General features: G+C 54.4%; 1 protein-coding gene across 1 annotated transcript in view; it reads right to left on the bottom strand.

Annotated features, from left to right (window-relative positions):
* Window positions 1-2495: 2495 nt before the first annotated feature.
* The window catches only part of ARHGAP35 (Rho GTPase activating protein 35), a 125958-nt gene continuing 101118 nt past the window's right edge, over window positions 2496-27335 (bottom strand). The window contains exons 4-7 of the mRNA XM_059383281.1: window positions 16518-16595; window positions 14796-14927; window positions 8175-8280; window positions 2496-7389 (exon numbers count right to left, since the gene is read on the bottom strand). Of these exons, the coding sequence (XP_059239264.1) occupies window positions 7032-7389; window positions 8175-8280; window positions 14796-14927; window positions 16518-16595 (674 nt within the window). The 3' untranslated portion in view covers window positions 2496-7031. The remainder of the gene's footprint in view (window positions 7390-8174; window positions 8281-14795; window positions 14928-16517; window positions 16596-27335) is intronic.

Here is a 27335-nt window from a genome sequence, read left to right on the forward strand (position 1 = left end):
CGGCTACAGCCTGGGTCTTACCGCTTTCTCCTTTTGCCTCAGGCTTCAGTACGGCTCAGCACGGTTACGGATTGTTTTTATCTAAAATTGTGAGCACCAAGGTTTTTTTTTTTTTTTTTTTAGGAGCCCCTTAAGTTTTGCACCTGAAGCCAGTGCCTACTCACTCACCTCACCTTGGTCCCAGAGGGAAGTCTTCCTGCCCACCCTAAATGGCATTCCTGCTCCCCCAAATCCACATCCTTAACTCCTTATCCCTGCTTGATTGACAATACGGCACACATTCTTTTGCTTGTTTGCTGTGTTTCTTTTGCTAGACGTCAGTCAGTTCCCAGTTTTGTCCCCAAACTTGGCACAGAGTAAATGCTCAGGAAATACATGTTAAGTGGCAAACCGAGATGGTGCTCTTAGAGGAGACAATGTGTCTTTCCTTGAAAGCAAATGGAAAGCAAATGGGTCCATGTTGGTTGGGGAGGGCTGTGCTGAGGAAAGAGGTGGGCTGAAATAGAGGACAGTGTTCCAGGAGGGGACAGCCCTGCAGAAGGCCTGAGGTGGGGGGGCCCTGAGGAGTAGAAAGGCTGGGAGTGCATGGGGGGGAGGCTCCCTGGGGGGGAGGCTCCCCGGGAGGGTGGGCAAACTGAAATGTTGGGCTTTCCTCTAAGAGATTTGGGGAGCCCTGGAAGGTGTAAAGGCGGGGGGGGGAGGCAGGGCCAGATCTGTTTTGAAAAGGTCCCTCTGGGCGGCGGGGGGGGGGGGGGGGGGGGGGGGGGGGGGGCTGAAGGCCAGGGACAAGGCTGGGACAGACATCTAGGCGAGGTTCAAACAGGATGGTGACAGGGAACGTGGCGGAGAATGGCCAGACTTGAGAGCTATGTGGAAGGTAAAGCAGACCTTGGAGTTGGTCTGGGTTGATGTGAAAGGGAGAGTGACAGGCGGAGGGTTCCAGGGTTTCTGGCTTGTAGGGGACAGCAGGGGACAGATGGTCAGGATTTTGGCTGTGGGAGGGCCACAGGCAGGTGGAGCAGCATGGGCTTCGGAGCAGAGGTCTGGGCTGCAGACGCACACTGAAGAGGTCGGCTTACAGATGGGGAAGCAAATCAAGGGTGAGGCTGAGACCACTGTGATCTACAAACCGAGGACCTGCAAGTTCAAGGCAGCTTGGGAGGACATGGTGGTGGGGGGTGGGGGGGGAGTCACAGAGCCTGCCCCCAGAAGCGCTCCACTTGGAGGGATGGAGGCCGAGATCTGCAAGTATACTTCCACACACAACCTAAACACGGAGAGTTAGAGAAAAAAAAGATAGGTTTACGCCAGCACACATACTTAGTACCAGCTGTACACTGTAGAGAATTCTACACTGTAGAAGCATTTATGGGGAGTCACATGAATACTCAGGGCAAGCAAATGATAGATGTTGGGCGAATCATTGTGGGATGTTAGAAGAATTTCTAGACAAAGGCTAGCTTGGAGGAGTGGAGAGGGTCTGACGGATAGAGCTCGCATTTGGGGGCATGAGGACAGAAGGAATTCCAGGCGGGGGTGGGAGGAACAGCCCAAGGAAAGGCCTGGATGTAGCAAGCAACCACGTGCATTCAGAGAACGTGAGTGACTGTGACTGACGCCGGGGATCTGCCGGGAGGAGCGTGGGAGACCGGTTGGATCCAGAGCGAAGGGTCCCAGCATGGCTGTCAGAGTGCCTGCTTCCCTGTGGGCATCTCTTTGAGGGACTCCCCCCTCCAACCAGAAGCCTATGCGAGCAGGTGGCCTCCCCGGTGCCCTGCTGATTGGCAGCAGCTGCCTGGCGGGAGGGGTGCTGGGCCCGAGCTCCATGGCGTCCTGATCAAGCCACGACTGCCGCGGGCACAGGAAGGGGGAGGGGTCTTGTACGTGGACTACTGCCCACTTCTGCCATAGCTAATGCAGAGCCAGGTCTTCCTTCTGGAATAACTTTGGGGTATGGAGCAGTTGGATGGGAAGGGGCAAGACTGAGGGCAGAGGGGCTGTGGGGCTGCCCATCAGTGGAACTGGGGCTTGGGCCAGAAGGAGGTACTAGGGACAGGAAGGTCATGGACCCGAGGAGCCAGCGGTCCCTGGAGGCGCTGTCCTGAATGAAGGTGGTTAAGAGAAGTTAACCTTCCACAGCCCCCCAGGAAGTAAACCCCTGGCACCACCCCTGTGGCCTCAGACACCAGTTTGGCATGGGGTTGGACAGCAGGGCAGGAGCTGCTGACTTTGGTGTCGCCTGCTGGGTGCCTGTGGCCACAGGGGTCTGTGCATTGGGCTTTGGCTAAAAGAACCTGAGCAGCAACTCACCCCCCCCAATACCTTCTCCTGGGGGTGCTTGGGGAGTCTGGTGCCCTGTGGCCAGAGAACAGACTCCTCCCGCCTGCTGGGCTTCTGAGGAGGAGCTAGGGGACCCGTGGGGCCTGAGGCTGTGCCCGTTGCGGGAAGGACGCTCAGGGCCCTGGGGGGGGGGGGGCACCTTCATCTCTCTCAGGTTTGGTTTTTTACAAGATTGATTTATTAACTATGATACATATCACATAAGGCCTTTTCAGTTTTTTACACCATTCCCATTGAGACGAGTACAATACTTTGTAGCAAATACATGATTTTAAAAAACAAAACCAAACAAAACCACCTCAGTCAGAGATGCCTCAGCCTTGACAGCTGACCATGCACTAATCAGTTTGGAGCCTCAAAAAATTCACGACGTGTTTAAAAAAAAAAAAAAAGTCTGGAAATGAAGCAAACATTCCTAACACCAACTAGAAGATGTCCTGGTTAAAGCCCCTAAAATACAAAGAAATAATTGTTATACTTTCTTTACATACAGTTCTCCACTTTTGCTGCAAAACAAATTTAGGCACACGGCCAGACTACTAACACATTTCAATACCATTAATACGCTTTTTTCTCAGGAAACTCAAAATATTTGTTAATTCAACATATATAAAGATCATTTAACATGTGAAAATACAAGTACCAGAAAAATAAGCTGGCAGCAGCACTATTCCAAATTTTCAAACAATTTTTATTCTCATACATTGTTTTTTTTTATGTACACAGGGGACAGGATATTTTTATGGAAACAATAACTTAGGCCCTGTCTCTACATGAAAATGTAACCTCACTGTGGTGGGCCCAGACCTGGCTCCCCGGGAGGGCAGGATCCCTCCTGGCCACAAGTCAGAACCTGCGGAGGGGAGAAGGGCCTTTGCCCTCACAACGCCCGCCTTGGCCAGCAGTCCCAAAGCGACTCCGTCCTTCCTTCCACCTAGGCGCAAACGAGTGGCTTGAACCTGCCAAGCAACAGGAGAGCGACTCCTCCACCGTCTGCGGAGTCAGGGGGCCTCGGAGCGAGTGCAGTGCCAGCTGTCCCTGTCCCCGGGGCACACTGTGCCCACTGCAAAGGACTGTGGAGACCAGCCCCTAGAAAGTCGCCCAAGTCCCTGGGGCTTCCTTCTCTTGGAGACACAGCAGCAGGGCAGAGCCCCCAGTGGCAGCGAGACGGTATCCACTCCTTTCTCAGAAACCTCAAAGCAGCGTAGCTGTCCTTGTGGGAGTGGGAAGGGGGCACAGAGGGACAGGGTTTTTACCAATGCAGCGTGGTTTTCAAGTTTCAGGGCTGGGGATGGACCGCCCTCCAGGCCTTCCTCCCCACCCCGAGACCAGGGGACCAGGGCCCCAGGCGCAAGGCCAGGGGAAGGCACACGCTCTGGGCCCCTCGTGGACAGCACGCTGCTCCTATGATGTCACCCTCTGTCCACCTGGCAAAGACCAACAAATTCTGCCAGAAGAATCACAGCCGGCAGCACGTTCCCACCTTGCAGCAGAAGACCAAGGTGGCAGCTCGGTGGAGAACACAGGAAACAGTACCAAGTGTTTCCCAGCACTCCAGAATGTCAAGTGATGGCAAGAACAACTCGACGGAGAGCAGGAATAAATGTGCCGTGTGTGATCCCCAGTAGGCAACACAGCCAAGAATTCAGAGCTGATTCGCAAGCCCATGCCGCTCGATCTTGGACCCCTTCCACGGCGGAAGTGCCCGGGTCAGAGCCGGCATCAGCCCTCTGCTCCCAACCAAGGGCTGTTCATTTCCACCAAATACGGCCAATCCTATCTGTGGATGTCAAACACTGGCCGGGGAGAGAGCTCCCGTGGAAACCTATTACCTCTGCCGACCTGCTCTCCCACTCTGGCCAAGGCTGATTCCTGCCTGCCCTTCCCTCAATTCCAGAGCTGCGGGGGCCACTAGCTCAGTGAGAATCGTGGGGGAGCGCACTCTTTAGAGCTTCGCATGCTGGATGGCCTTGAGGAGTGGGAACGTCCCATTTAGGGCAGCCTGTCCCAGCACAGACCCAGGGACCAGGCGCCCCCTTCGGTCCGGGTGCTAACCCCTCGCTGGGGACTGAAGGCCAGGGCCTACAATGACCACGAATGGCAGCGCCAACCCAGAATGACAGAGAAACATCCCCCAGTTCAAGTCAGTCTGGAGCAGAAAACTAGAAGCTAGACTTGACAGAGGAAATGGAAACAAGAGGAACCCCTGGTGCTTCCTGTCTTCAGCAGCTCTTTGGGGCATGAACCAGCAGCTCCCCCCGGGCACTCTTAAGCCTCTGGCAGGATGCCGAACCCAGCCAGGGGAATGGGTCCTGCGGCTCCCAAGCTGGCTGGCATGGGGTAAAGCTGGCCCAGAGGCTATCCCGGGGAAGCCGGGCTCCCACTACTTCGTGAGGGCAATGGCCTGCAGCCGGTGTCCCGCCATCACCCACACACTCGGGAGTCACCACCTGCCCATCTGCAGTCTAAAGGGTGTGGGGAACTGGGGGGCTTGTCCAGTTGCTGGGGCACAGCCCAGGCATGCAGGCAATGGAGTGGGGGGTGGCCCCACGGAGACGGCGGGTGGGCAGGGGACTGGCTACTTCTATTTCGGTTCACACAAGGGGTGGTGGTCCCGGAGCACCCCCACCCGGTACCCTGAGAGGCTGCCTCGGGGCGGGTAGATGAGCATGATCTAGAGGAAGGAGGCAATCCATTCAGCAGAGTGATTTCCTCACCGGTCTGGGGCTCAGAGCAGAGGGGGCTGGACCACCAGGACCGTGGGGCCAAGGGCAGTCACAAATGACCCATCACCTTCCTGCCGACCTCGACCGAGCGCATTGGGGCGCTGAGCCACGGAGACCCCCCACCCAGCACTCCCATCACCATTCAGGTACCTTAGGTTTGTGTTTTGACTAGTGTTCTTAAAAAGAGGCGGTAGAAGTTGCAGGGACAGTTTCCCAAGCACCTTGCTCTGGCTTACAGGAGCCGCGAGCAGTAAGGTATCCAGCTTATTCGGAGAAGTCAGCGAGCGCAGGGCCTCCCTTCCCTCCCATGGCCGAGCGGGAGAGTGGGACGAGAGGGGCTTCTGAGGCAGCTGTCACCCAGCCGAGGGGACCCAGGGCATCATCAAACCTGCCACAGGCGTTGCTTAAAGTGCGGAGAGACCTGGAGGCTGCATGGCCTATAGGACCCCGAAGCCCATGGTCAGGGCGCCTCCGTGGCAGGCTTTCCAGGGGCAGAGGCCACAGCCTGGCCACGAGGAGTGGGGGCAGCCAGCAGCTGTAGCAGCCTTAGCACGATCGCTGCGTCTGGGGAAAGAAGGTGGGGCACGCAAAGAGTTCCCCAGCGGTCAGTGGGAGGGCCTGGAAGCTGAGGGGAAGGGCTAGGGAAGGCTGCGTGACAGGCAGGCCCAGCACCCTCCTCGTGACTCTGATAGCTTCTGTGACTTTTGCTCCTCCAGGCCCTCCTGGTCCTGGGAACACAAAGGATGTCCCTGCATAGGCACAGGTGACCACTCTTCACACATCGCCCACCTCCCACCAATTCCCCTGGGCTGGGGATGTCCTGCGGCCCGGGATGATGACTCCATTCCAACACCAAACACACGAAACTGAACCCCAGGTGCACCGAGTGCCCCAAGGTGTGCCCTCTCCAACAGGCATACACCCCCCCACGTGCCCACCCCCACACAGAGTAGTGTTTCCATAGCACTGTAGTGTGTTCCAAGGCAAACCAGGATTCAGGCTGGTCTGTGGGTCTCCCAAGCGCTTCCCACCAAGGGCTTTAACTGTCTTCTTGGGGAAAGGGGACCTGGTGACAGGGCGAAAGTGGGACCCCCACAGCTCCTCTGGCCACCACCCTCCGGCATCCTTGTTTCGCTGTGACCATTTGAGTGCCTCTCCGAGACGTGGGGGGAGGGTCAATCTTGAGGTCTGTAGTGTTTTCCTCTTTCTTTTGTAAGTTATTGTAGGGGTTTTTCCACATTTCTTCCAGTGTTTTTTTTAAAGGGAATGTATCCCAAAACCTGTGATGAGGGACGGCCATGTGGGAAGTGGAGGGGAAGCCACACACTTGTGGTCCAGGCGCAGAGCTGCCCTCCCTGTCCTGACCTGGCGGGCCAGCACTCGCAGCACTGTACCTTGGGCTGACAAAGCTGTGGCCTGTGTGTTCCCGAGGCTGTTGGACAGAGGCTCCCCTAACAGGGGCAGGGGTGCAGACATGAAGGTAGAAACAGACAGATGAAATGGACGGGAATTGTTCTCTGCGGGGGCTGCCGGCCCTGCCCCGGGGCGGCCCAAATCTCGGAGCCTCCTCCTGTTGGCGGAGGCCGGGGCTCTGTCCAAGCAGTGGGTGGGTGCCCCAGGGCTGGTACGTGGGGACAGGTGGAGGGGGTGGTCTGGGGAGCAGTGAGCGTGTGGAGGGCCACGGGGGCTACTGCCTGGCCAGTTCAGTCCTCAAAAGGGTCCAAGTCAAAGGACAGGGGCGCCCCCTGGCTGCTGCCTGTGAACAGCTCCAGGTCTGCAGCGCTGGGCTCAGGGGGCCTGACAGCCCTGCCCTCGGGAGACTGGGGCTGGTGCTCCTGCTGACTTCTTCAGAAGGTAAGGGGAAGAGGGGACACTCTCCCCACCCCAGTGGACCTGGTTTTGTTCAAGGCCAAATGCCACCCCGTGGAAGAGAGAAGGTGTCCTTTTGCTCCAGGCCTTGGTGGCTCACAGCGTGTGTTCGGCTTGAAGCTGGGAAGGGAGCAGGGCCTGCATGGGGGACTGGGGGGTGGGTGGAGGGGACTGGGGGGGTGATGGCTGACTTGTGACAGGTGTGGAGGTGAGGAAGGGGACAGTGGAAGCCACGGCAGAGGGGGAGCTGGGCGTGGCACCAGGAGGCTCACTGATGGGCCGATTGTGGAAGAAGAAGGGGCACTGCTGGATGAAGAGCTCGATGATTGTCTGGTAGGTCCGCGTGGCCGTGAGGGCGTCCATGGTGCTGAAGTCGGGTCTCATCAAGGTGGGCCAGAAGCAGATGGAGAGGTTCTCACTGGTCATGAGATTCACCTTGTTGTTGTGGCTGACTCTGTGGGAGACACCAGACTCATGGTCAGAGGTCAGCAGTTCAGAGGGCCGCTGCCCTGTCCCCTGTGTGCTCCTGGTCACCCTTACCCCGACTGCTCCCCCTGCCTGCCCAGCCACAACCTGAAAACAGAAAAGGCCCAAGCACAGGTCTCTGTGGCCTGGCCTGGACGTTGAGGTCTGAGACCTTCTGTGGCCGGTCATCTGCTCCCGTGTCACCACCAGGCCATCCCCTAAGGAGTGGCTCTTGAGGTCTTGGCTCATGTGATGCCCTCATCCACAAATGACTCTCATCCAGACACCAAAATGCGTCATGCCGCTCTGGCTGATGAGAGAGGGAGTGTGTACATCTGGAGCTCGAACTCCGTACAATACCACTCTGCCAAGAGAGGAACAGGTTTGCCTGGAAAACCCACCTTTTCTGTCTGTGAAGGAATGTGGGACACAGTCCATGGACAGGCTGCCTGCCCGCAGGTCCTGCACTTACTCGCCAGGCTTGAGGTTCTTCCCAGCGTTGCCATCATGCCCAGGGTTGTGTCACATACATAGAGGACTTGGGGCACACTCAGGGCTGCGTGGGACCCTCGGACAGGACCAGGACGGAAATGGGAGGTGGCGGCAAGAGACCAGGGTACTCCCTGGGGAGCCAGACATGCCCCCGAGGAGGAGGTGTGGCAGTCCCTGGCGGGCCAGGCTGAAAACACGGCCCGGCCCCACCTCATTCTGTGGCTAGGGGGCCCCCCTTGGCAATTTCTGGAGGAAGACCAAAGAGCAAGCTCCGGGACATACTTGTTTAGGTGAGAGATGACATATTTGAAGACTTCGTGGTTTTCCTTTGGAAATTTCTTGAGTACCTCCTTAAGGGCATGTAACTTCTGTTCCCGGTCATTGATTTCTGAGGAAAGAGAAAACCAAAGACTTTTGTGGCCATGGCTGGTGGGTGTTATGGGCTCAAGACAGTAAGATACTGCTCCTGGGCAGGTGGTGAGGCTAACGGGCTGCAGGCCGCCTCGGGGTACACACTGACCAGGGGTTTCAGACAAGGTCAATCCCAGTCTTTCCCCCGAAAGCCTCTGCCCAAGGCAGGCACACCTGGCAATGGGCACTGACCCAGCAGCCAGGCCTACCTCTGGGTCCCAGGCTCTTGCTGAAGGGGAGCACTGTGTGCCTGGGGCTTCCTGGCCCCCACTACAAGAGACTCAAGGACCACACAGAACCCGCCATAAAGAACACCATTCTTTGCTCATCCGGTTGCCCCTGGAGACAGGCATCCCAATGCAGAAAGCCTGTGTGCTTCCTGACCAGACGGGTGAGCGCCGACACCCACCCACACCAACAGACTGTCTAGGGAGGGAGTCTGTCACAAGACCAGGGCTCTGTCCTTTTCCTAGAGACACAAGGACCCTCTACACATCTCCCTATTGGAGGAGCTGATGCAAACAGTGGGGGAATTCTCATGCAGTTCATCAAAGGGTCTACATACCCCCTTCCCCCACTACCGCCCACTCTCTGCCCATCACGGAATCCTAATGTAGTGGGAACATGAAAACAGGCTAACTCAAGTTGGTGCTCATCCACACCAGGCCGGGTCGTCGGTGCCCACTGAGGGGGTAAGGAAGGTGAGGCCCAGAGAGACTGCAGGGCTTGGGAACCAGACCCCACTGACAGGCTGCGGAGCCTCGGTGGGGCCGGTCATGCCTGCTCCCTGGGGTCCTGCCTGGCCCTTCTCGAACATGCCTGGCTTGCCTGGGCTGGGAGGGCCAGCCCAGATTTCTCTGAGCATGAAAGACCTCCCTATACCGACTTCTCAGAACTGAAGGTGACACCTAGGACCCAGAGAAACCACAGTTGAGCCCAGGAAAAGACAACAGCTATCCCACCCTGACGGGGGTAGGGGTGGGGGAGTGGGCGGGTTGCTAAAAAAATATGATAGTTCCTGACTGGTCTGGGGTACAGACTCTATTGTGATGGATGTAAGCTCTGGAGCCTGTCCTCAAACATGCTGTGTGCAACTCTGCCTCCAACTTCTGGAGGTTCATGGACTCCCCCAAACTCATCATGTTCCTTAGGAAACCTATGGCCTCCAAGCTAAGAACCTCTGCAGTACGCGATGTGGGCCCAGGGTCAGAGTCTGGGGAAGCGCGGGAGGAGCCTGGCTAGAGCCAGGCCAGGAGTAGACAGGTGGAGGATGCACGGCTGGAGGGGATGGCGAAGTGCAAGGTGGAGAGGCTGCACAGCGGGTCAAAGCCCAAACCCTAGCCAGGCAGTCCTTGGTTCAAATCCTGTCTCTGACGCGGACCAGTGTGTGATTGTGGCTGTGTGACATTCTGCATGTGCACTCCTTGTCTGTACAAGCGGCTGATGACGGTGTGGCCACATGCTGAGAGCCAGAGCTCACACACAGACACACACTCAGCACCTAGAGGCAGTCTAAGGGGCAGGATGCGAGGGAAAGGGAGGCCGCAAAGATGGGCAGGGCTGGAGTGACCCCGAGTTTTGGCTGACAGGCTCACGGGCCTGGAACTGGTGAATCTTTCAACTCAAGAGTGGGACTTGATAAAAATCGTGTTTTGCTAACAGCTACAGCTGTCTGGTAGAAAATGACCAAAAAGCCACAGGAACTAATTATGGGGGGCCATTATCACCTGCAGTGCTCTGCACCCAAACTTTATTTTAAGGGTTCAACCTCGAGAGTTTACTTTCTCACTGGCTGTGAATTTCAAAACTCTTTCCTGTTAAACTTCAGTACAAAATTTACTTACAGTAAGTTCACTGCCCTCATCAGGAGGAGTGACTATCCTGACACCCGAGAAGCATGTGTGGGGCTCAGAACCTCCTTCAACAGAACCATCACACCCCCTTCCAGCTGCGAGTTCGGCCCAGGTCTCGATGGGCCGAGGCTGTGTGTTTTCGTTACGCAGTTGACCCCTGGGGCACCTGCGTCCAAGAGTGGGCCTCACTCGTCCTCCTGGCTAGAGGCCGGAAGCAGGGCTGGCAGTGACAGGGTCCTGGGCCCCACCGAGCCACAGGGATGTTTGCTGCTGCTGTCTTCCCTGGGCGGAGGAGGAAGCAGAGGAGGGAGTGTCGGGCCTGTTGTGACAATAACTCACGTGCTGTCCCCGGGAATGCCAGCCTCCCTCCTTACGTAGCGTGGCAGCAAGGTGCCCAGCAAGGCCCTAGAGGGTCCCCCGCCTTGTGCTTCCCCCCTCCTTTTCTCCAGCTGGCTTCGAGAGGCAGGTGCTCACGAGTGAGGAGGACCCCTGAGTCTGGCAGGAGGAGGTGGCGGGAGGACGTCAAGAAGAACAGGAAGCCTCTCAGAGCAGAACCCAGCCCTGCCTCTGTCTCGTGAACCTCATGGCCCATCCTACTGACCTCACCTCCTCCCTCAAGCAAGGGAGCCTTCCCTCAGGTGCTTGGGACACCAGGTTCTTACCTCTGGACAGTGCCAGAGTGCTAAGGGACAACTTCAGAGTCGTTCCAGCCCTCACCACACTGGGCTCCCCCTATACGCTGGCTGAGAAAATGCCAAGAGGCCGAGCCGCCGACGGGAAGACTAGGGAGAGGCATGGCGGGCGGGCACAGGCCATCTCCCAGTCTAGCAGGCCTGCTTGGGGTCCCTGGCCTTCCACCATGCTGTGGGGCGCTCCAACTTCAGGGACCCTCTCCAAGGGAAGACGTGGGATGGCGAGGGCACCTCCAGAGGGCCAGGGCCTCCCTAGCTCACAACCTGTGCTTGTGAAATGAGGTCTCCACCGAGAGAGCAAGATAGGTTCTGGAGAGGCATTTCCAAGCCAGCAAAATCCGGACACAGACCAGGTGACTGAGAACACATCCAGAACTAGCAACACCCCCAGAACTCAGGAGGAAGCAGAGGCCACGGCTTAGAGGTAAGCTAGCCACTCCTCATGGCACACAGATCAACCAAGGCCCTGAGGAGTAAGAGCGCTGGTCCAAGGTCTCACAAGCTGCTGTCAGGGTTCGTGATCCCAGACACTGTTCTCACCCTGGCTGGGGCACTCTGCTGCCACCTTTAGTCCAGGATCTAGGCTGCGATGTGCTGCCACAAAACTCAGGGCCTGGAGGAAAATCTCAGATGGCCTTTGACCATCTTACACACCTGCATCAGCAGAAAAGGAAAAGCCTGCCTCAAGGCCCTCTCACTTTCTTGGGGGCGCACAAAGGCCCGTATAGCATGGAACCCCCCACCTCTCCCTCACATGTGAAACAAGTCTGAGGCCAAGATTTCACTCTGTTGGGCCTGGAATAGAAGATTCTGGGTGTCTTTCTGCAGGAGGCAGGACCTTGCCGTCACCTGTTCTGTGCCTCCTACCCCATTAGACCGAGGCGGCAGGGACCACACACTCATCCGTCCATGCCATCTGCCAGGTCCTACACAGGGTCTGGCAGGTGCCAGGCTGTGAGCGAGGAACACCCCGTGAACTGACGTGGTCATTTCGATAGACAAAAGGAAGCAGGATCTCAGAACTAGTTTATCATCTCTAGCTGTGAGCCGTGCCACCTCTCGATGGGATGGTGAGACGGTGAGCCAGTATCCTGGGGCACACCTCCCCCAACCTGGGGCACACCCCCCCCAACAAGCTATTGAAAGCTACCGCTCTTCTCCAGAGACTAAACTGCGCACAGAGCTTCAGAAGCGGTAATGGGGCTAATGAGGCCCTAGAGCCAAAGGTCCTCGGGCTCAGGATGTCTGGGACAGCATTAGCTCTAGGATGCCTTCTGGCATAGAAGACGGCGGAGAGGCCTCTGAGGGGCTGGCCAGACTGGAGAGAGTCCCCTCGGTGGTGTTGGGGTTGGCGGTGTCATGGGAGAAGGGGAAGACGTGGGGCAAGAATAAATGGTAAGAGATGCTGAAGGCCCGGGTGAGAAGGAACAGGGAATGCAAAGCCCTTTTCTCTGCCTCCTGAAATCCTAGTTCTCCCTGAAGCCACAGCCCAGATGCCACCTCTTCCATGAAGCCCTTGCCCCTAGTTCCCTCTCACTGCATTTTCTGCGCTTCTAGCTCAGTTGGCTTCCTGCTGTCTGGCAGGTGACTGAAGCCTGCACACTGGGAGAGCAGAAACGATGTTCATGCACAGAAGGTCAAGACCCAGCATGCCACTCCCTAAGCGGTATGGGTCGGGGGGCGGCTGCTGCTGTCACTCAGCTCCGAATCACCCACACGTCACCTTGAGTACGGTAGGAAGATCACTGGCGAACAATCCCAAGTATCTACTGGTGGGCATATTTTCGGCAATATTCAATATTGTGAAATTCTGGAGCTAACAAAACAATTTGATAGTGACCTTGATATTTGTTGTGATAGGATCTGAAACCATTTCCAAGCCCAGAACACACAGACACAACAGCTCTCAGGTATTAAGTGGGAAGAGCTGGTCAAGTTGATGTTGCCATGGAAACCCAGCCAGGCTGGGAATACCTACTTTTGGGCTTGAGAATCTCCGTTTCATAACGTCCCTTAATACTAATGCTGGTCCTGCCTGGTTGGTGTCTCTGGCTCAGTGAACCGCCCCCTCCAGGACACGCACAGCACCAGTGGTCTTGGAAGGTGCCCAGTCAGCGAGATCCTCCCCCTACCCCCCACCTTCCACCCAACCCAGGTTCAAGACAGTGCAGCCCCAGCTGAGGAGCTCCAGCTGACTAGCTTAGGGCACAGGAAACACACAATGGGAAGAGGAAGCAGAAATCTCCACCCTTTTCCAGGCTGCAGGAGCAGCAAGAAGCTCCCTTCCTCAGCAGTGGAAGCCAGGGACGGCGCTAGGAAGTGCAGCTGATTCCCTATCAGTAACACCTCCCTCCCCTGCCCCCCCAGGCCCCTCCAAAACCCAAAGGGATGCTATGTCAGCAGCTCCTGCAGAAACAATGGAACTGTCAGGAACCAGGACTCTATGAGCCTCTAGATGGCGCCAAGTCAAGACAAATGCTGACAGGAATCCTCCCGCTAGGGCGCCTGCACCTTTTCTTCCTAACTTCCGCCCAGGGAGCTCAGGTGGAAAGCAAGCTGGCTCCAGAGGGAGAGTGCCCATGCGTTTCACATCTGGGCCAGCCTGGAGCCTGCGGGAGGAGGGATCACTGGGAGGGCTCTGTCTCTGACCAGCAGGAGCAGAGCGGGAGCCCCACCCAACTGGTCTAGAGAAAGCCGGACTCCTGCTAGGAAAGAAGGCCAGACCATCAATGACCATGACTGTGCCAGAACTCTGCACTTCTGCTCCAGCCCTCACGGGCTCAGATGAGTTCCGGAGCCTCGAGAGATTCTGATCTGCCGAGACCATGGGATCAAGTACGGCCAAGGCAGTGCCCAGCTTGCAGGACCAGACGTCGCAGGAGTGCAGACCAGGGAAAGGTGGCGCGGTGTGTGTGTGGGGGTGCTGCAGTCCCGGCAGCAGCCAGGTTCCGATAGGGGCGCCTCTGCAGTTGGGGCTGGGCTGCTGTTAGCACCCCCATTTCCCAAAGTCACTAAAAAGCCCGTGATCCAAGACTTAAAATCCTGGTTTGTAACTTCCCCCAAACTGCTGCCCACACCATCAGCCTTGTGAGTAAATCATGCTGGCTTAAAACTCCCTCTTTTGAGGTGGGCAGTGATGAGACGAGACTAAGGTCCTGTGGTCTAAGGAACGCAGCTCCCTTCACCACCCACCCCCGCCCCCACCTGGTCACTGGCCAAGACCCTCCCTTCTGCAGCTGCACAGTAATGGCTCCTTCTGGGGGTCTTGGCCCACCAGGCTTGCAAAGCAGGGAAAAGGGAAAAAGTGCCACAAGGTGGGAAGCTGCAGCACAGCACCAAGTCCGGGAAAAACTGCCTGCTGGGAAGGCTCCGGATACTGAGGACAAACATCTCCCGAGAGCGGCAGGCCAGGGCGGAAATAGCTGTCAGGGCTGGCAGGATGGCACGCAAAGGTCGCCAGTAAGCCATAGGGGCTAACCTGCTGGAGCCCCCAGGGATCATCTGGTAGGGGCAACTCAAGCCATCCCTTTCCCTCCAGAGTCTGGTTTCCTCTGAGGGGAGAAGAAAGGCCTGTTACAGTCCTGCCTCTAGATCTCTCCTAATTGTCCACACATAGGAGGAGGGGCTGTGTGGGAGGAAGCTAAGGGTCAGGGAAGGCTGTGCTTGCCACGCCTCCACTGGGGACAGGCAAAGGAGCAGGGATGTGACTCAAGGCTGATACAAACCCAGGCTCTTAACTCATGAAGTTTTGGGGAAACCTGAAACTCTCTTGACAGAACCCTTAGAAAGCCCCTCTGGTGTCATCCTGAGTTCCCTGCCCTTCCGTCCTTCCGACCCCAGCTGGAGAGCCAGAGCGTCTGCTCCCAGAGCACAGGACGCAGTCTGATGCTGTTGCAGCCGCGCGGCCTCAGTGCACCCCACGGCCAGCCCGGGCTGCCGGTACTCACTGTGCGCCTCCACCAGATCGATCTGCATGCTGTACGGGACCAGAGGGTCCGGCAGCTCTGAGAAAAAGCTCTTCATGGCCCCAGCCACGGTATTCACCGTAAAGTCCTTCTCTGCCAAGTCCAGGTTGTGGTCTGAAAGGAAGTTGGGGAGAGTGAGGGCATTATAAGCTGGACAGAAGCCAAAGGAAAACCCAGTGCTTGGGGCAAGTCAGAGAAACCTCGAAGACCCTGGGATGCTGCCGAGGGCGGGCCTGGCCTGGGGCCAGGGCTAGGGATTATCACAGACCGAACAGGAGGTGCCATCCCTGGGCACTGCTAAAAAAAGGAAAACTGTGAGATCTGCAGATAAAGGCTGACACCCCATACCTCCGTCCGGATCATACTCTGTATAGAGTAACTGCACCCTGTCATTCCGTGCCACCCAACTCCCCTTGTCTGGCTGGGATGTGATGCTACATTTTCCTCACACCCTCCCCTCTGGAAAAAACAAAGGACTTCCCTGAAAGGTTGGCTCACTTTTCATGGCAGGTTACAGAACATTACCAACACTTTTGACCGCTGCCTCTATCCTTGGTTCCTTAAAGCGGCTGAGTAGACTCATCTTTCTCTCTCTGGCCCCTCTCAGCCTATGGCATTGCGGTCTTCACTTTTTTTTGAATACTTCACTGCATTCCTGGTTTACAAGAAATCACCTACTGTTAGACATGAGCTGTTTCCATTTTGAGGGGGTATGATCTGTTAACAGATTCTTGCATATACACAAGTACATACCCAACTGTGTGGCTACACCCTCATTTTGACCTCATGCTTCCGATCCTGCAAGATACACAGGTGTTTCCCTTCCCTAGTGCATGCCCACCCCCCACCGCCAGCTAACAGAGACTGGCCATGGCGCATCCAAGTGCTGTGGCTCCCCAGGAGCTCGGGGGCAGGATGCCTGTTCCTGGGTGCTGCCCTGTCCTGTAGGCCCCCACAGGCTGCCTGGCTTCAGAGTCTGGCTTGGTTTCCTCGGGCCCTGCCACATGCTGAGTTGGACCTTAGTTGGATCCTCAGCTTTCTTTCCTCTCTGGCTGGTGACATCTGAGAACTTCTATTGCTTTGGCTCGTTTGCTTCTGGCAGCAGTGGGCGCGACTTCTCATCCTGTAGTGTGCTCAGTTCTAGGACTTAAGAGTTTGGCTCTCTGGCTCTAGACCTCTGAGACCTAGCTTAGGAGACAGCAGTCCCTGCCAAGAGCCAGTCTAACTCAGGAGATTTCAGCTTGGGGAGACCGGGTCCCAGTGCTCAGCTGATCTTACATGTGCCCTTGTGCTGTTTCTCGTGCAGGGACTTTGCGAGGAGAGTCATGTGTATTCCTGGGGCCCCGGCAAAATAGGACCATGACTGCAACCCCACTTAGTATTAGATGTCTGGAATTCCCTTTGTCGGGCCCACTGCAAGGGATGCAAGGCCCCCAGAGGTGACCCAGGTGCAGCCTGGGGCGACCTGGAACAGTGTCAGTGGATGGTGACAGGGTGTGGGGGGGGCGGCTGACGTGGGTCTGGCAGGGACGCTGCCTCTGCTTGCTGACAGGGCCCGTTCCCCTGCCTCCACATGGCAGTGTGCGCACGGGGGCAAGGCTAGCCGGTGCCAAATGTTTTCTCTTTCTCAGTCACCAAGACTGGCTGAAACCATGTGCCTTGACCGACTCCAGTCTCCAAGGCTTGGCCAGGCTGTGGCCTTACCTTGGTCGAACTGTCTCTGCAGACTCTCCATCTCAGACTTATTCCCGCTGACCCGGTAGATGCCTTCGGTGCTCAGTCCTGAGGAGAAACAAGCAGGTTTCTTAGAAGCAGAGAAGGAGGAGGACTGGACTTGAGTGAAGATGGGGCGAGTCCACAAGGCACCCACCCGCCAGAGGAACAGGGTGAAACACTCTCAACTTTCCCATGTGCTTCAACCCACTCTCCCCCATTTTCTTTCCCACTTCAATATTTAAAAATACTTTTTGTAAAAAGTAAAATTGTATGTAAGTACCTCAGCTAATTTCTGTCCACATTTTGATGCACTTCTGAATTTGAATTTTATTTTTTTTTAAAGTAGCTCCAATATGGGGCTTGAACTCACAACCCCAAGATCAAGAGTCACATGTTCTACCACGGAGCCAGCCAGGTGCCCCTTGAATTTTAATTTTTTTTAAAAATGGAGATAATACTGTATTTTAACCTGCCATTTTCACTTACAGAGTATGCTGTGAGTTTATTCTAATCATTACTCTTTTTTAAAAGACATCGAAGCATACAATAATTTAAAAAATAATCCTATTGTTAGTCTATTTAGGTTTTCCCTGTTAAAATACCCCACAATCACGTTCCTTATGTTTTCAGGATAGCTAGAGTGAGTTTAACAGATTCTTGGCACTGTGTTTCTTACTTTGTGAATTTCCTATTTGTGTTCTTGTCATTTTTGTTCATTTCCCTATGAGTGGTCCCTCTCACTGTGTACTTAAAAGAGGCCTCTGAAGAGTAAGGAACTGACTATGTTAACGTTACATACTTTTACATTTTCCTTCTTTTTGTTATCTGTCTTCTCATTTTGTATATTGGATATTTTAAAGTACATAACTTAAAAATTTCAGCCTTTTTTTTTTTTTTTGAAGATTTTATTTATTTATTTGACAGAGATCACAAGTAGGCAGAAAGGCAGGCAAAGAAGGAGGAAGGGAAGCAGGCTTCCCACTGAGCAGAGACCCTGACCGGGGCTTGATCCCAGGACCCGGAGACCATGACCTGAGCCTAAGGCAAAGGCTTTATTTAAACCACTGAGCCACAGAGGTGCCCCCCAAAATTTCAGGCTTTCAAGACCAATTTCTTTATGAGGTCTCCCTTTCTTTTTATCTTTGGATAGATTTTCCTATTCTTAGAGCAGATACTCTATCCCCCCGCCCCCCCATTAGCTCTGTGGTCCTTCTCTGATTTAGTATACAGAATCAGGTAAGGAAAAAAAACAACACTTAAGGGCGTCTGGGTGGCTCAGTGGGTTAAGCCTCTGCCTTCAGCTCAGGTCATGATCTCAGGGTCCTGGGATCGAGTCCCGTATCGGGCTCTCTGCTCGGCAGGAAGCCTGCTTCCCTCTCACTCTCTCTTTCTGCTTGCCTGTCTGCCTACTTGTGATTTCGCTCTGTCAAATAAATAAATAAATTAAAAAAAAAAAAAAAAAACAACACTTAAAAACAATACTGAAATGTAGTTCAGTAACACAGAAGAAGTGTCAAGTGAGAGTCTGCCCTGCCCTTTCACCCCACACCCCAGGAAGCACTGCTCAGCCTGGCTACAGAGCCCTCCCTACCCCCTCACCCCCATCTGGAGGAAGGAGAGCCCACTGCTGCACTCCTAAGATCACAATTCTAAAGCATGATGAAGTCACAGTGAAGACCAGAGTGGGATCCCATGGCTAACCCAAACCTGGCCCCTTCTGAGACTGCAGTTTCGAGCAATTCTGCTTAGCTGAAAGGGCACTGAGGACGTGCCCAGGAGAGGGCATGTCCTCACCTAACATCCACGGCAGCATGGGCAGCAGAGTGAGGACCTGGCCGCAAGGCGATCAGTAAGCTCTAGAGAGCCAAGGGTCTCAACGTCAGATGTCACTGTGATTAGCGCCTCTGAGAGGCACTCATCAGGCAAGATCGAAGATGCAGTTGGCCTATTTCTGGGGCCCCAGAATACTGGCACGTGGACCTTTAAAGAACATTAAACCCAAAGTCATCAATTCTCTGGCTTAAAAGTTGTTAACTGCACACAGGCCTCCTCCCCCTCACAAAGGGGTATTACAATAGGCCAGCCCTGAGGACATCTTACTGTGCCCTGCCTAGCTACCAAGGAGCTGCCCTCACTGCATCTGGAGGGAGGGAGAAGTATGTACACTTGCCAGCCCCAAGGCCCGGATGTAGCCTGTCTCTCTTTGGAGGCCACCCTTCCAGAGTGTCTCTATGCCGTGCATGGAGCTAGGTGCTTTCCCACATCCACCAACCACTCACTCACTTACTGAATCTTCAGCCCCACCTGGGAGGAGCTCCGGGACAGAGAGGACACAGGTGAGAAAAGCAAGGATCCGAGAGGTGAACCCCCTGCCCCAAACCGCATGGACACTGAAGTCTAGGTCCAGGCCCTCTGCCACGCTTGCACCTCCGCACGGCTCTAGGAGACAGACGTGTGACATCTACCCAACAGGCTGGGGTCCAGAAACAGGCACCCCCGAGAAGACACAATGCACCCGAGTGAAGCCCGCAGGCCCGTGGGATTCTGGGTGGCTTCTGAGATGGCACTTCTGCTGCTGCTGTCAGTCCTCAAAGGCCAGAGGGATGGGCCTAGAAGTTTTACGATGGTCTCTTTTCTCAGTGACTTTCCCAAACTGTCTTAGACATATTTAAATTTTCTACCTAGTTCTCATCCCAGGTAACACATATCACACACACAACATCATCCCCATTTTGACAAGTACGTGTGAGCAGGTGCCAGGCTTCACCCCCTAGGGCGGAAATACATCTGTGTTCTACACAGCCTTCCCTTTACCAAGTATCCGTCCCTCCAGCACAAAGACAACAAAGACACAAATGGCAGGAGCTTAAGAAGTCCTCGAGAATGTAGCAGTGGCCACAGCACCTGAGCTCCAGTGTGGAGACCACCCGTGTGGACCGCAGACCAAAGACCCCGACAGCCGCCTTTCACCATTCACCAGCCTTTGGCAACTTCGGACCTGCAGCTTGGAGAGGAGTCCTCCACAGGGTCTCCTCGTGGCCAGCTGCCCCCGCAGCACCAGAGGGCAGAAGACAAGCTGCGTATCAGCTCTCTGGAAATGCTCGGCGGCAGGGGCCTGCTGAAGCCTCACTAGACGGATGACCACAAGAGCAGAAGCATTTAAAAGCACAAGGCCAGCTCCATGGCGTCAATTAATCATCAACTTAGTACTTCCTATAATTGGGACACGTGTTTATTTTATGAAATCTTGTTTTAAAATAGCGATTCTTCCCCTGCCCTACACAACACCACAACATAATTTAGGAAAGGTATCATTTGCAGGCCGGTACCCTTTCTCACAGCTACTAATCAGACATCAACTAAACAAAAATGAAGGCCTTACAGCAGATTTCGCTCACCACGGAGGCGGCTGCTGCTGAAGCAGGGCAGAGGGCAAGGGGCACGGCTGGGAACGAGGGTGCCGGACACAGCCAGCCTGGCCTCCAAGGGCCCCGCACCCCAGGGCCCTCCCAGAAGCGCACTCCCGTGCCAACTCTGGCTCCTGCCTGCCAGCATAAAGCAAAGGCACCCCCCCTGCCCCCCACTGTACATCCCTTCCAGATCCACAAGTCCACTCGAGAAGTTTCAGCCTAAACTCTGAGGCATCTCTATGCACCAGAAATCTCCAAAGACCTACTACCAAAGCAGAGTCTCAGCTCTAGGCCTTTTTTTGCTTTCCTTTCTTCAAAAAGCCCTACTGGAAAAAGCCCTTCAAATATCTTCTGTGTTAAAGTTAATCTTGGGAATAGAAAAAGAGAATGTTCAGCAAGGCCAAGGTCACTGTCTTCAAACACCTGAACAACGGCCTTGTAGAACAGTCTCCTTCCAATGGCTCTAGGGAACAGAACCACGACTCGCAACGGAAACCGCAGCAAGGGAAGCGTCAGTAGCTCTGGCTGTCACTCGCTGGCATCGGTCAGAGCTTCTGAACTCCCTCTCCGCCGGAGAGTCATTTGTCAAGGGTTGCTGTTTAAAAACCATAATACGTGATCTAGGAAGATCGCTAACGAGCATCCTAAGTCCCTTCCTGAACACTGCCCACACGAGAGGCGCATACTGCTGGTGCTCGCTGTGTGTTCTTACATGAGTTCTCCCCACAGCGTCTTCAGAGAGGACACTACTCACCCACGCTATGGACGGGGATGCAGAGACTGAGAGGCAAAGGTCAGAGAGCTGCGGAGTGGTGACCTGAACCCCGTCTGACTTTAGTCTGTGTTCTCCAACTGTGGTCGAAATCATCAGTTCTCCAAACTGACCCTGCACTGGAATCCCCGGAGGCCTGCTGCTGGGACGCAGGCGCTGGGGCCCAGGAATGTCCATTCCTGGCACATCCCCAGAGGCCGCTGGCCAGGGAACCAATCATACTTTCTGATAACGGCTATTTTTTTTTTTTTTTTTAGTTTTTTAAAAAGATTTTATTTATTTATTTGACGGACAGAGATCACAAGTAGGCAGAGAGGCAGGCAGAGAGAGGGGGGGAAGCAGGCTCCCCACCAAGCAGAGAGCCCGATTCAGGGCTCAATCCCAGAACCCTGAGATCACGACCTGAGCCGAAGGCAGAGGTTTTAACCCACTGAGCCACCCAGGCGCCCCTAAAACTGCTATTTTAGAAGACGGCCCAGACTTCTAAGATTTCTGACTCTTAAATTGTATGTTTAATAAAACTGGAGTGGGGTGGTGGTGTGGGGAATACATATTAGGAGAAACAGCGGCTACTTTAGAAACAAAGCTTTTTCAAAAAGTATTATAATTGGTGCTTTTTTGTAATATAAGCAGGCCCTCCCTCAATGCATTATTTAAACTTTATCCATGGCCACATATGATTTTCATTAAATGTTAAAAAATATAAATGAGTGGGACACCTGGGTGGCTCAGTCAGTTAAGAGTCTGCCTACAGCTCCCATCATGATCCCGGGGTCCTGGGATCGAGCCCCATATCGGGCTCCACACTCAGTGGAGAGCCTGATTCTCCTCCTCCCTCTGCTGCTCCCCCAGCTTGTGCTCTTTCAATACATAAATATCTTAAAAAATAAGGGTAAAGAGAAAGGCAAAGGGGCCTTATTCTTTCTTTCACTGAATGTTCACTGAGCCCCTACATGGCAGTTATGTGCCCTTCCAGAGCCCTTTAGTTGTGGTCTTCCTCAAACCCCTCTTGATGACCTAAGAAGGCTAGATGGCCCAGCACCACTGGCCCTGAGGTGCTCCCCATGCAAGAACTGGCACATTTGAGCCCTGAGCCCGGCTCCTCCCTGGCACTTGGCACACAAGGGGCACCAGGAATTTGGAAACCAAGAAGGAGAATCACCTGCCTGGGCACGTGTCTGATTTTCTGAAATGTCCAAACAGGTTTTTATTCCTGGATCCCAAGCACCACTTCTCACACCAGCGTCTGTGGCCAGGAGTCTTTCCGCAGCCAGCCTGGGTAAGGCTTGGCCTCTGCTCGTTCACACCAGGGCTCATCCCTCCTCAGTTTCCTTTCTAACAACAAATCGATAACCTCTTCCAAGACAAACTCCTTGTTTAGTTTTTACATTCTATATTTAGATATTAAAAACTCAGCACTTTCGTCCTTTAAAAAAAACCCTTACTTGGGGCGCCTGGGTGGCTCAGTGGGTTAAAGCCTCTGCCTTCACCTCAGGTCAGGATTCCAGGGTACTGGGACTGAGCCCTGCATCGGGCTCTCTGCTCAGTGGGGAGCCTGCTTCCTCCTCTCTCTCTGCCTGCCTCTCTGCCTACTTGTGATCTCTGTCAAATAAATAAATAAAATCTTAAAAAAACAAAAACAAAAATAAAAAACCCTTACTTGGTGCTGCTGCCACTCTACAATGGCCCACACCAGACAGGCCTGAACTACGAAACAACTTTTGTTCACTTTTCTGGGGGCTGAAATCTAAGGGAGCATTCTTCTCTTTCATGCATCTCAGAAGGCTCAGGGGGGCTAAAATTTCAAGGCCAGAGGGGTGCTGAGAACTCCGGGAGAGAAGGCAACTCCCTTGACCATAAAATCTAAACTGTCTGGAAGAGGGCTGACCTCTGGGGGAGTGAGATCCCCTCCTTTTGGGTGAAAGGCCAGCAGCGGGTGTAGGCTCTCCTCCAGAGCACTGAGCACCGAACTGCAGCCCCCCACCTGCATGAAGGATGTCAGCGAGGGGGTAGGTGCAGGGGCGGGTGGCCCTGAGGTCAAAAGCAGAAGCTACGTGCTTGTTGGACCACCCTGGGCAGCTGCGCTTCCCTCTGTGGTCCCAGCCCACGGCCGAGGGGCAGGCCTGAGCACAGGGATAAGAGAGCAGCTATCGCCCGCATGATCAGAGTGGAGAGCAAGCTGGCAAGTGGAGGAACCCCTGAGTTTTGCTGTCCGGGAGACACGGGTTCGAATTCTGCCCCTGACTTGGGTGCACCTGACCGCCGAACGGATGAACGCCTCCCTTCTCAGGCTGCTTCGAGGGACAGCTGGGAAACCTCAGCAGAACGGAGCCCACAGCTTAATGCCTGCGCTTTTTTTCACCCCTTGCTCCACTCTCAACAAGCCTCAACAGCAGCGCCCGCCTGGAGGCACGGAGGGCTCAGCCAAAACAAGCCAGCCAGTCGGCAGGAAAAATACTTTAAAACATGCATGGGCTTTCACACTAAAGTGACCTCAATTCTTCTCCTGGCTCTGTCTCACAGCTGGCTGGGTGACTGAGGACAGATCACCCCACCTCTTGGAGCCTTGGTTCTTCATCACAGACGGGTTGCGTATTCACGACTCTTGCCAGGACATGGTGAAGAGCGAGGCTGCGCGTGTCACCGCGAGTCATGCTGGTGGTGGCACACCTAGTGCGCGAGGCTGAGATAGTAGCGATGGGAGGCGACTCTGGCTGAGGCCTGGCTCTGGGCTGGACACTCTTCTCAGTTCTTCGCGAGGACCATGAATCCGCCCAATAACTCTCTGAGGTAAATAGTGGTTTTATTACCATTTTACAGGTAGCGAAAGGAGGCTCAGCGAGGCTAAGGCATCTGCCTGAGGCCACGGGCTGGGTGAGCAACGGGGGCAGGCCCGGCACTGGCTCACTCGGGCTCCGCGTCAGGACGGCACGCCTCTACCGCCTGGGACGCTACCTCCCAGTCCCTTGTCCTTGCCTCCGTGCTTATGTCCTGTAAATGCCAGATCCATCATGGGCTCTGAGAACGATCCCCTTGTGCAGCCTATGCATTCATCTCTCATTCACACCCCACTCAGTGTTCTGAGGGTGAGGAGGAAGAGCTTCAGAAAAAAATGCTGCCTCCTCGCTGGAGAAAAAAGCCAGCCAATGGCAAGTGTCCTTGTTTCATTCCTGCGATGCAATTCTACTATTGACGACCTGAAAGAATCCCTACCAGATCTCCCTGTTGCCTTCCTGTTTTGGATGTGCCTGGAATGATTTTCTGGCTCTTCTATTACTCGAACACTAGGGTCACTCTGGCCCCGCCAGTGCCCCTTTGTTAGCTGTCTTCTCTTGGTAATTCCCTCGTCAATCAAGTTCTGTTTCTGGCAATGCCAGACCTCCTTTCTCCCCGTGACAGAATGCCACTAACACTCTATTATGACTGCTTGACCGGGTGTTAGCCCCACAAGTAGGCACTGTGGCTTTATAAATTTCCAATGCTATTGTACATACACACAGTCATGCCATAAATCTCAAGGCTGAGGAGGAAAGGAGAGAGAGATCTGGAGAGAAGAGATGAAAATATCACACCAGGTCTGGGGCATCATATGGCTCTAGCATCTGGCTGATCCTTTGTAAGCCACCCATGTATTTACTGCCATTAACTGTGAAAGAGGGCTTCTGGACCCTGCTCTGAGCCAAACAAGGGGCTCTGTATTTTTCCCGATTTTCAAGAAAATGCACATCCCAACATATGTGTTTAAGAAACACTGACAAAGTGAGCTTTAGGTCAGCTTAGAGTTGATGCTGTCTGTTTCAGGCAGCCCACGATGCAGGGAAGAGGAGAGTGTGACCCATGATCGAGGTGAGCAGACTATACCCAGCAAAGCAGCAATCAATGCTTCAAGCCAGGAGCAGCTGGGAGACCCTTCTGCCAAGAATTTGAGCATCCTTGAGGCTCTGGGTGTGACTGTCGGCAGTCACACAAGCCCCATGGCACAGGGGTGATAGCTGTGTGACTCTGAGACAAGCTGGTACCACCACAATGAGGGGTCTCACTGGCTAAACAAAGAGCTACCAACAAAGAAACAGCCCGAGCTAGCACACAGGTACCACATGTCACCACCAGCCCCATGTGTATAATGCCAAGTCCCTTTCCAACAGGCCCCCAAGTAGAAAGGCCCCTGAGGTCAAGGCAGATTCTTCCCAAGTGTTAATGAGGGCAGAGGTTAACTTTTTTCAGGTTCCTGATTCCCAATGAACCATAAAAGGAACAAAGATGTCACCAATCACAGCCCAGTGTCCTTCCTTTCCTTGCTTCCCTTTCCTCGCTAAGAAGAGTAATTTTCATAGGTTAAAAGCCTAAAATCTTCAGGCAGAAAAGGGGGTTGTAGTCCCCACTGCGTAGCAATCCTCTGCTCTGCATCCAGGATTAAATACAAACTCTACCACACATGGCCTGTGTCGTGGCCTGAGCCTGCTTCCTGGCCTTCCTACAGGTTGTTCCTTCTACTTTTACCTCCATTTTTTTTTTTTTTTTTTTTTTTTTTGGCTGGCTAAACCTCGCTCCCACAAAGAGGGTTTCCTTGACCCTGGATCTAAGTGAAGTGTGTTATGGTAACAGCTTCCATTTACGTGATGCTTCCACCACGGGCCAGGCTCAGGGACAAGCACTTGATGTGCACCTTCTGGGCACAGCCTCACAACCACCTGTGAATGGTATACCACTATTAGGAGTACCATTTTCCAGAGGGAGAGACTGAACCACACGGCAAACAAACTGCAGGGCTGCCCTTGAACCCAGGCCGTCTGGCCCCAGAGTCTGTGCTTAAATCCCCAAACCCCACTTGCCCTGCACTTTCTCACGTGGCACCAACAAACTGGCCAGTCCCTGTGCAGCTTTAAGGCTGGCTGCTGTGCCCTTGCTCCCGAGGAGGCCATGGGAGCACGCAGGGTTTGCTGACGACCCTTCCAGGGATCTGGATTTGGCCCAGTAGCTCATACCCAAAGAAGGCATTCAGCAACTACCCCCGGAAAGGAGGGAAGGAGAAATAAATTCCTGAAAATAAAAGTGCGGTTTCTCTGGTTGAAGAAAGGGAGGAAGAGGAAGTGGACTGAAGTGTGTTCTCAACAAGCCTCGTGCCTCCTGGCATCCTGGCAGGACTTCTCAGCCCCTGGAATGTGGGAAACTGAAAGCCTTAGGCCTGGCTGGCACAGAGAAGGGGTTTCATAAACAAGCGTGCCCAACTTCTACCTTCCTTTATGTACTTCCTTTATTCCCTGCCTCCACTATTCCCCGCGCAGTTCCTGGGAACTTAGTGATAAATGCATTATCTCACCGAGGTCAGTCATGTGCTGTTGTGTGTGCGGCTTCCCGATCTGGGCTGTTTACTTTTATAGGGGAGGGCCAGAGTCTGGCTTTGGTTGGGGTCCCCCACCAGGGGGCTGCACCCCTTCCCACATGCTGGACAGAAAGCCACCCGCACACGCGCACATGAAAGAGAGGGTGGGATCGAGGGCTGAAGGAGCTCTCCTTGGGTCATGTTCAACGGCACAGGCAGATGGGGCTCTGCAGAGGCGCGGAGTGGGCACCGTGGGCCCAGCCCCTCTCCCCAACAACCTGCCCAACTGACTGGAGGGGCAAACACTACCCCTCCTCAGTGAGCTGAGGACCGAGCAGCACGGCTAACTAAGCTCCGTGCTGAGAGGGAAAGCCTGACCGGAACAGCCGGGCCAGGCAGGCCTGTCGGAACTGTCTCAGGGATTTGGGCTTCCACCCAGACTATTTATGTCTTGGATGGAAGGGTAGGATTACTCTGCGAAACAAGCTTTCTTTCTCTTTGGCTGCTGGGCGCTCCCGGCAGCTGGCCAGGGCCTGCTGTTCTGCTCAGGGCACTGGGTCCTGAAGAAGCCCGCGAGCAGCGCCGAGGCCCAAGCTGCATAGACTTACGGTGGGCAGGCATTTTTAGGGTGCAAGCGGCTTGCGTCTGACTTACAAGTGAGCAGAAGATCGGAGGGTGGTGGGAAACGGGCAACTGGAAGTCATCAAAAAAAGTGGAGAGACCTTTGTTTGACAACTGTTTAGATTATGGGACAGCAACTCGCTAACGAACCCAAACTACAGGGGGAGGGAGAGATTAAGTAACAAAGAACCCCCCATAAAGCCCCGCAGACGGAACCGCACTTCTATTCTAGCACTTCGCCATTGGCTCAAAGCGGGATGAGCATGCCGATTACTCCCGCAAAGTGTGCTCCTGCTGCAGCCACGCCTGTTGAACTATTACAGTGACGGATGGGAGCGTCTCCTTGAAACCAGCTGCCTGTTGCCCGAGACAGAGTCCCAGAGGCCTGTGCCCACCTCAGGGAAACAGCTGATTGGCTCGAACAGCTCCAGCCCCTCAAATCTCCACAACAGCTCCAGAAAGTGACTATGACGAGTATGGACAGAACTGTGGAGGCTTTTGAGGGTAGCTGCCTCCTTCCAAGTATAAAATATTTAAGAAAAAAACAAACAACAACAACAACAAAACGAAGAAAAAAGAGCTGTAATGTGGGTCCTTCCCATCCGGACCAGATGTGAGTGGCTCTGCCCAGGGGCTCCAGGATTTGTTTCCTCTCTTGTAAAGACAGATTAGTGGTACTT

The sequence above is a fragment of the Mustela nigripes genome, chromosome 17, assembly GCF_022355385.1.
Source record: "Mustela nigripes isolate SB6536 chromosome 17, MUSNIG.SB6536, whole genome shotgun sequence".
Taxonomy (NCBI): domain Eukaryota; kingdom Metazoa; phylum Chordata; class Mammalia; order Carnivora; family Mustelidae; genus Mustela; species Mustela nigripes.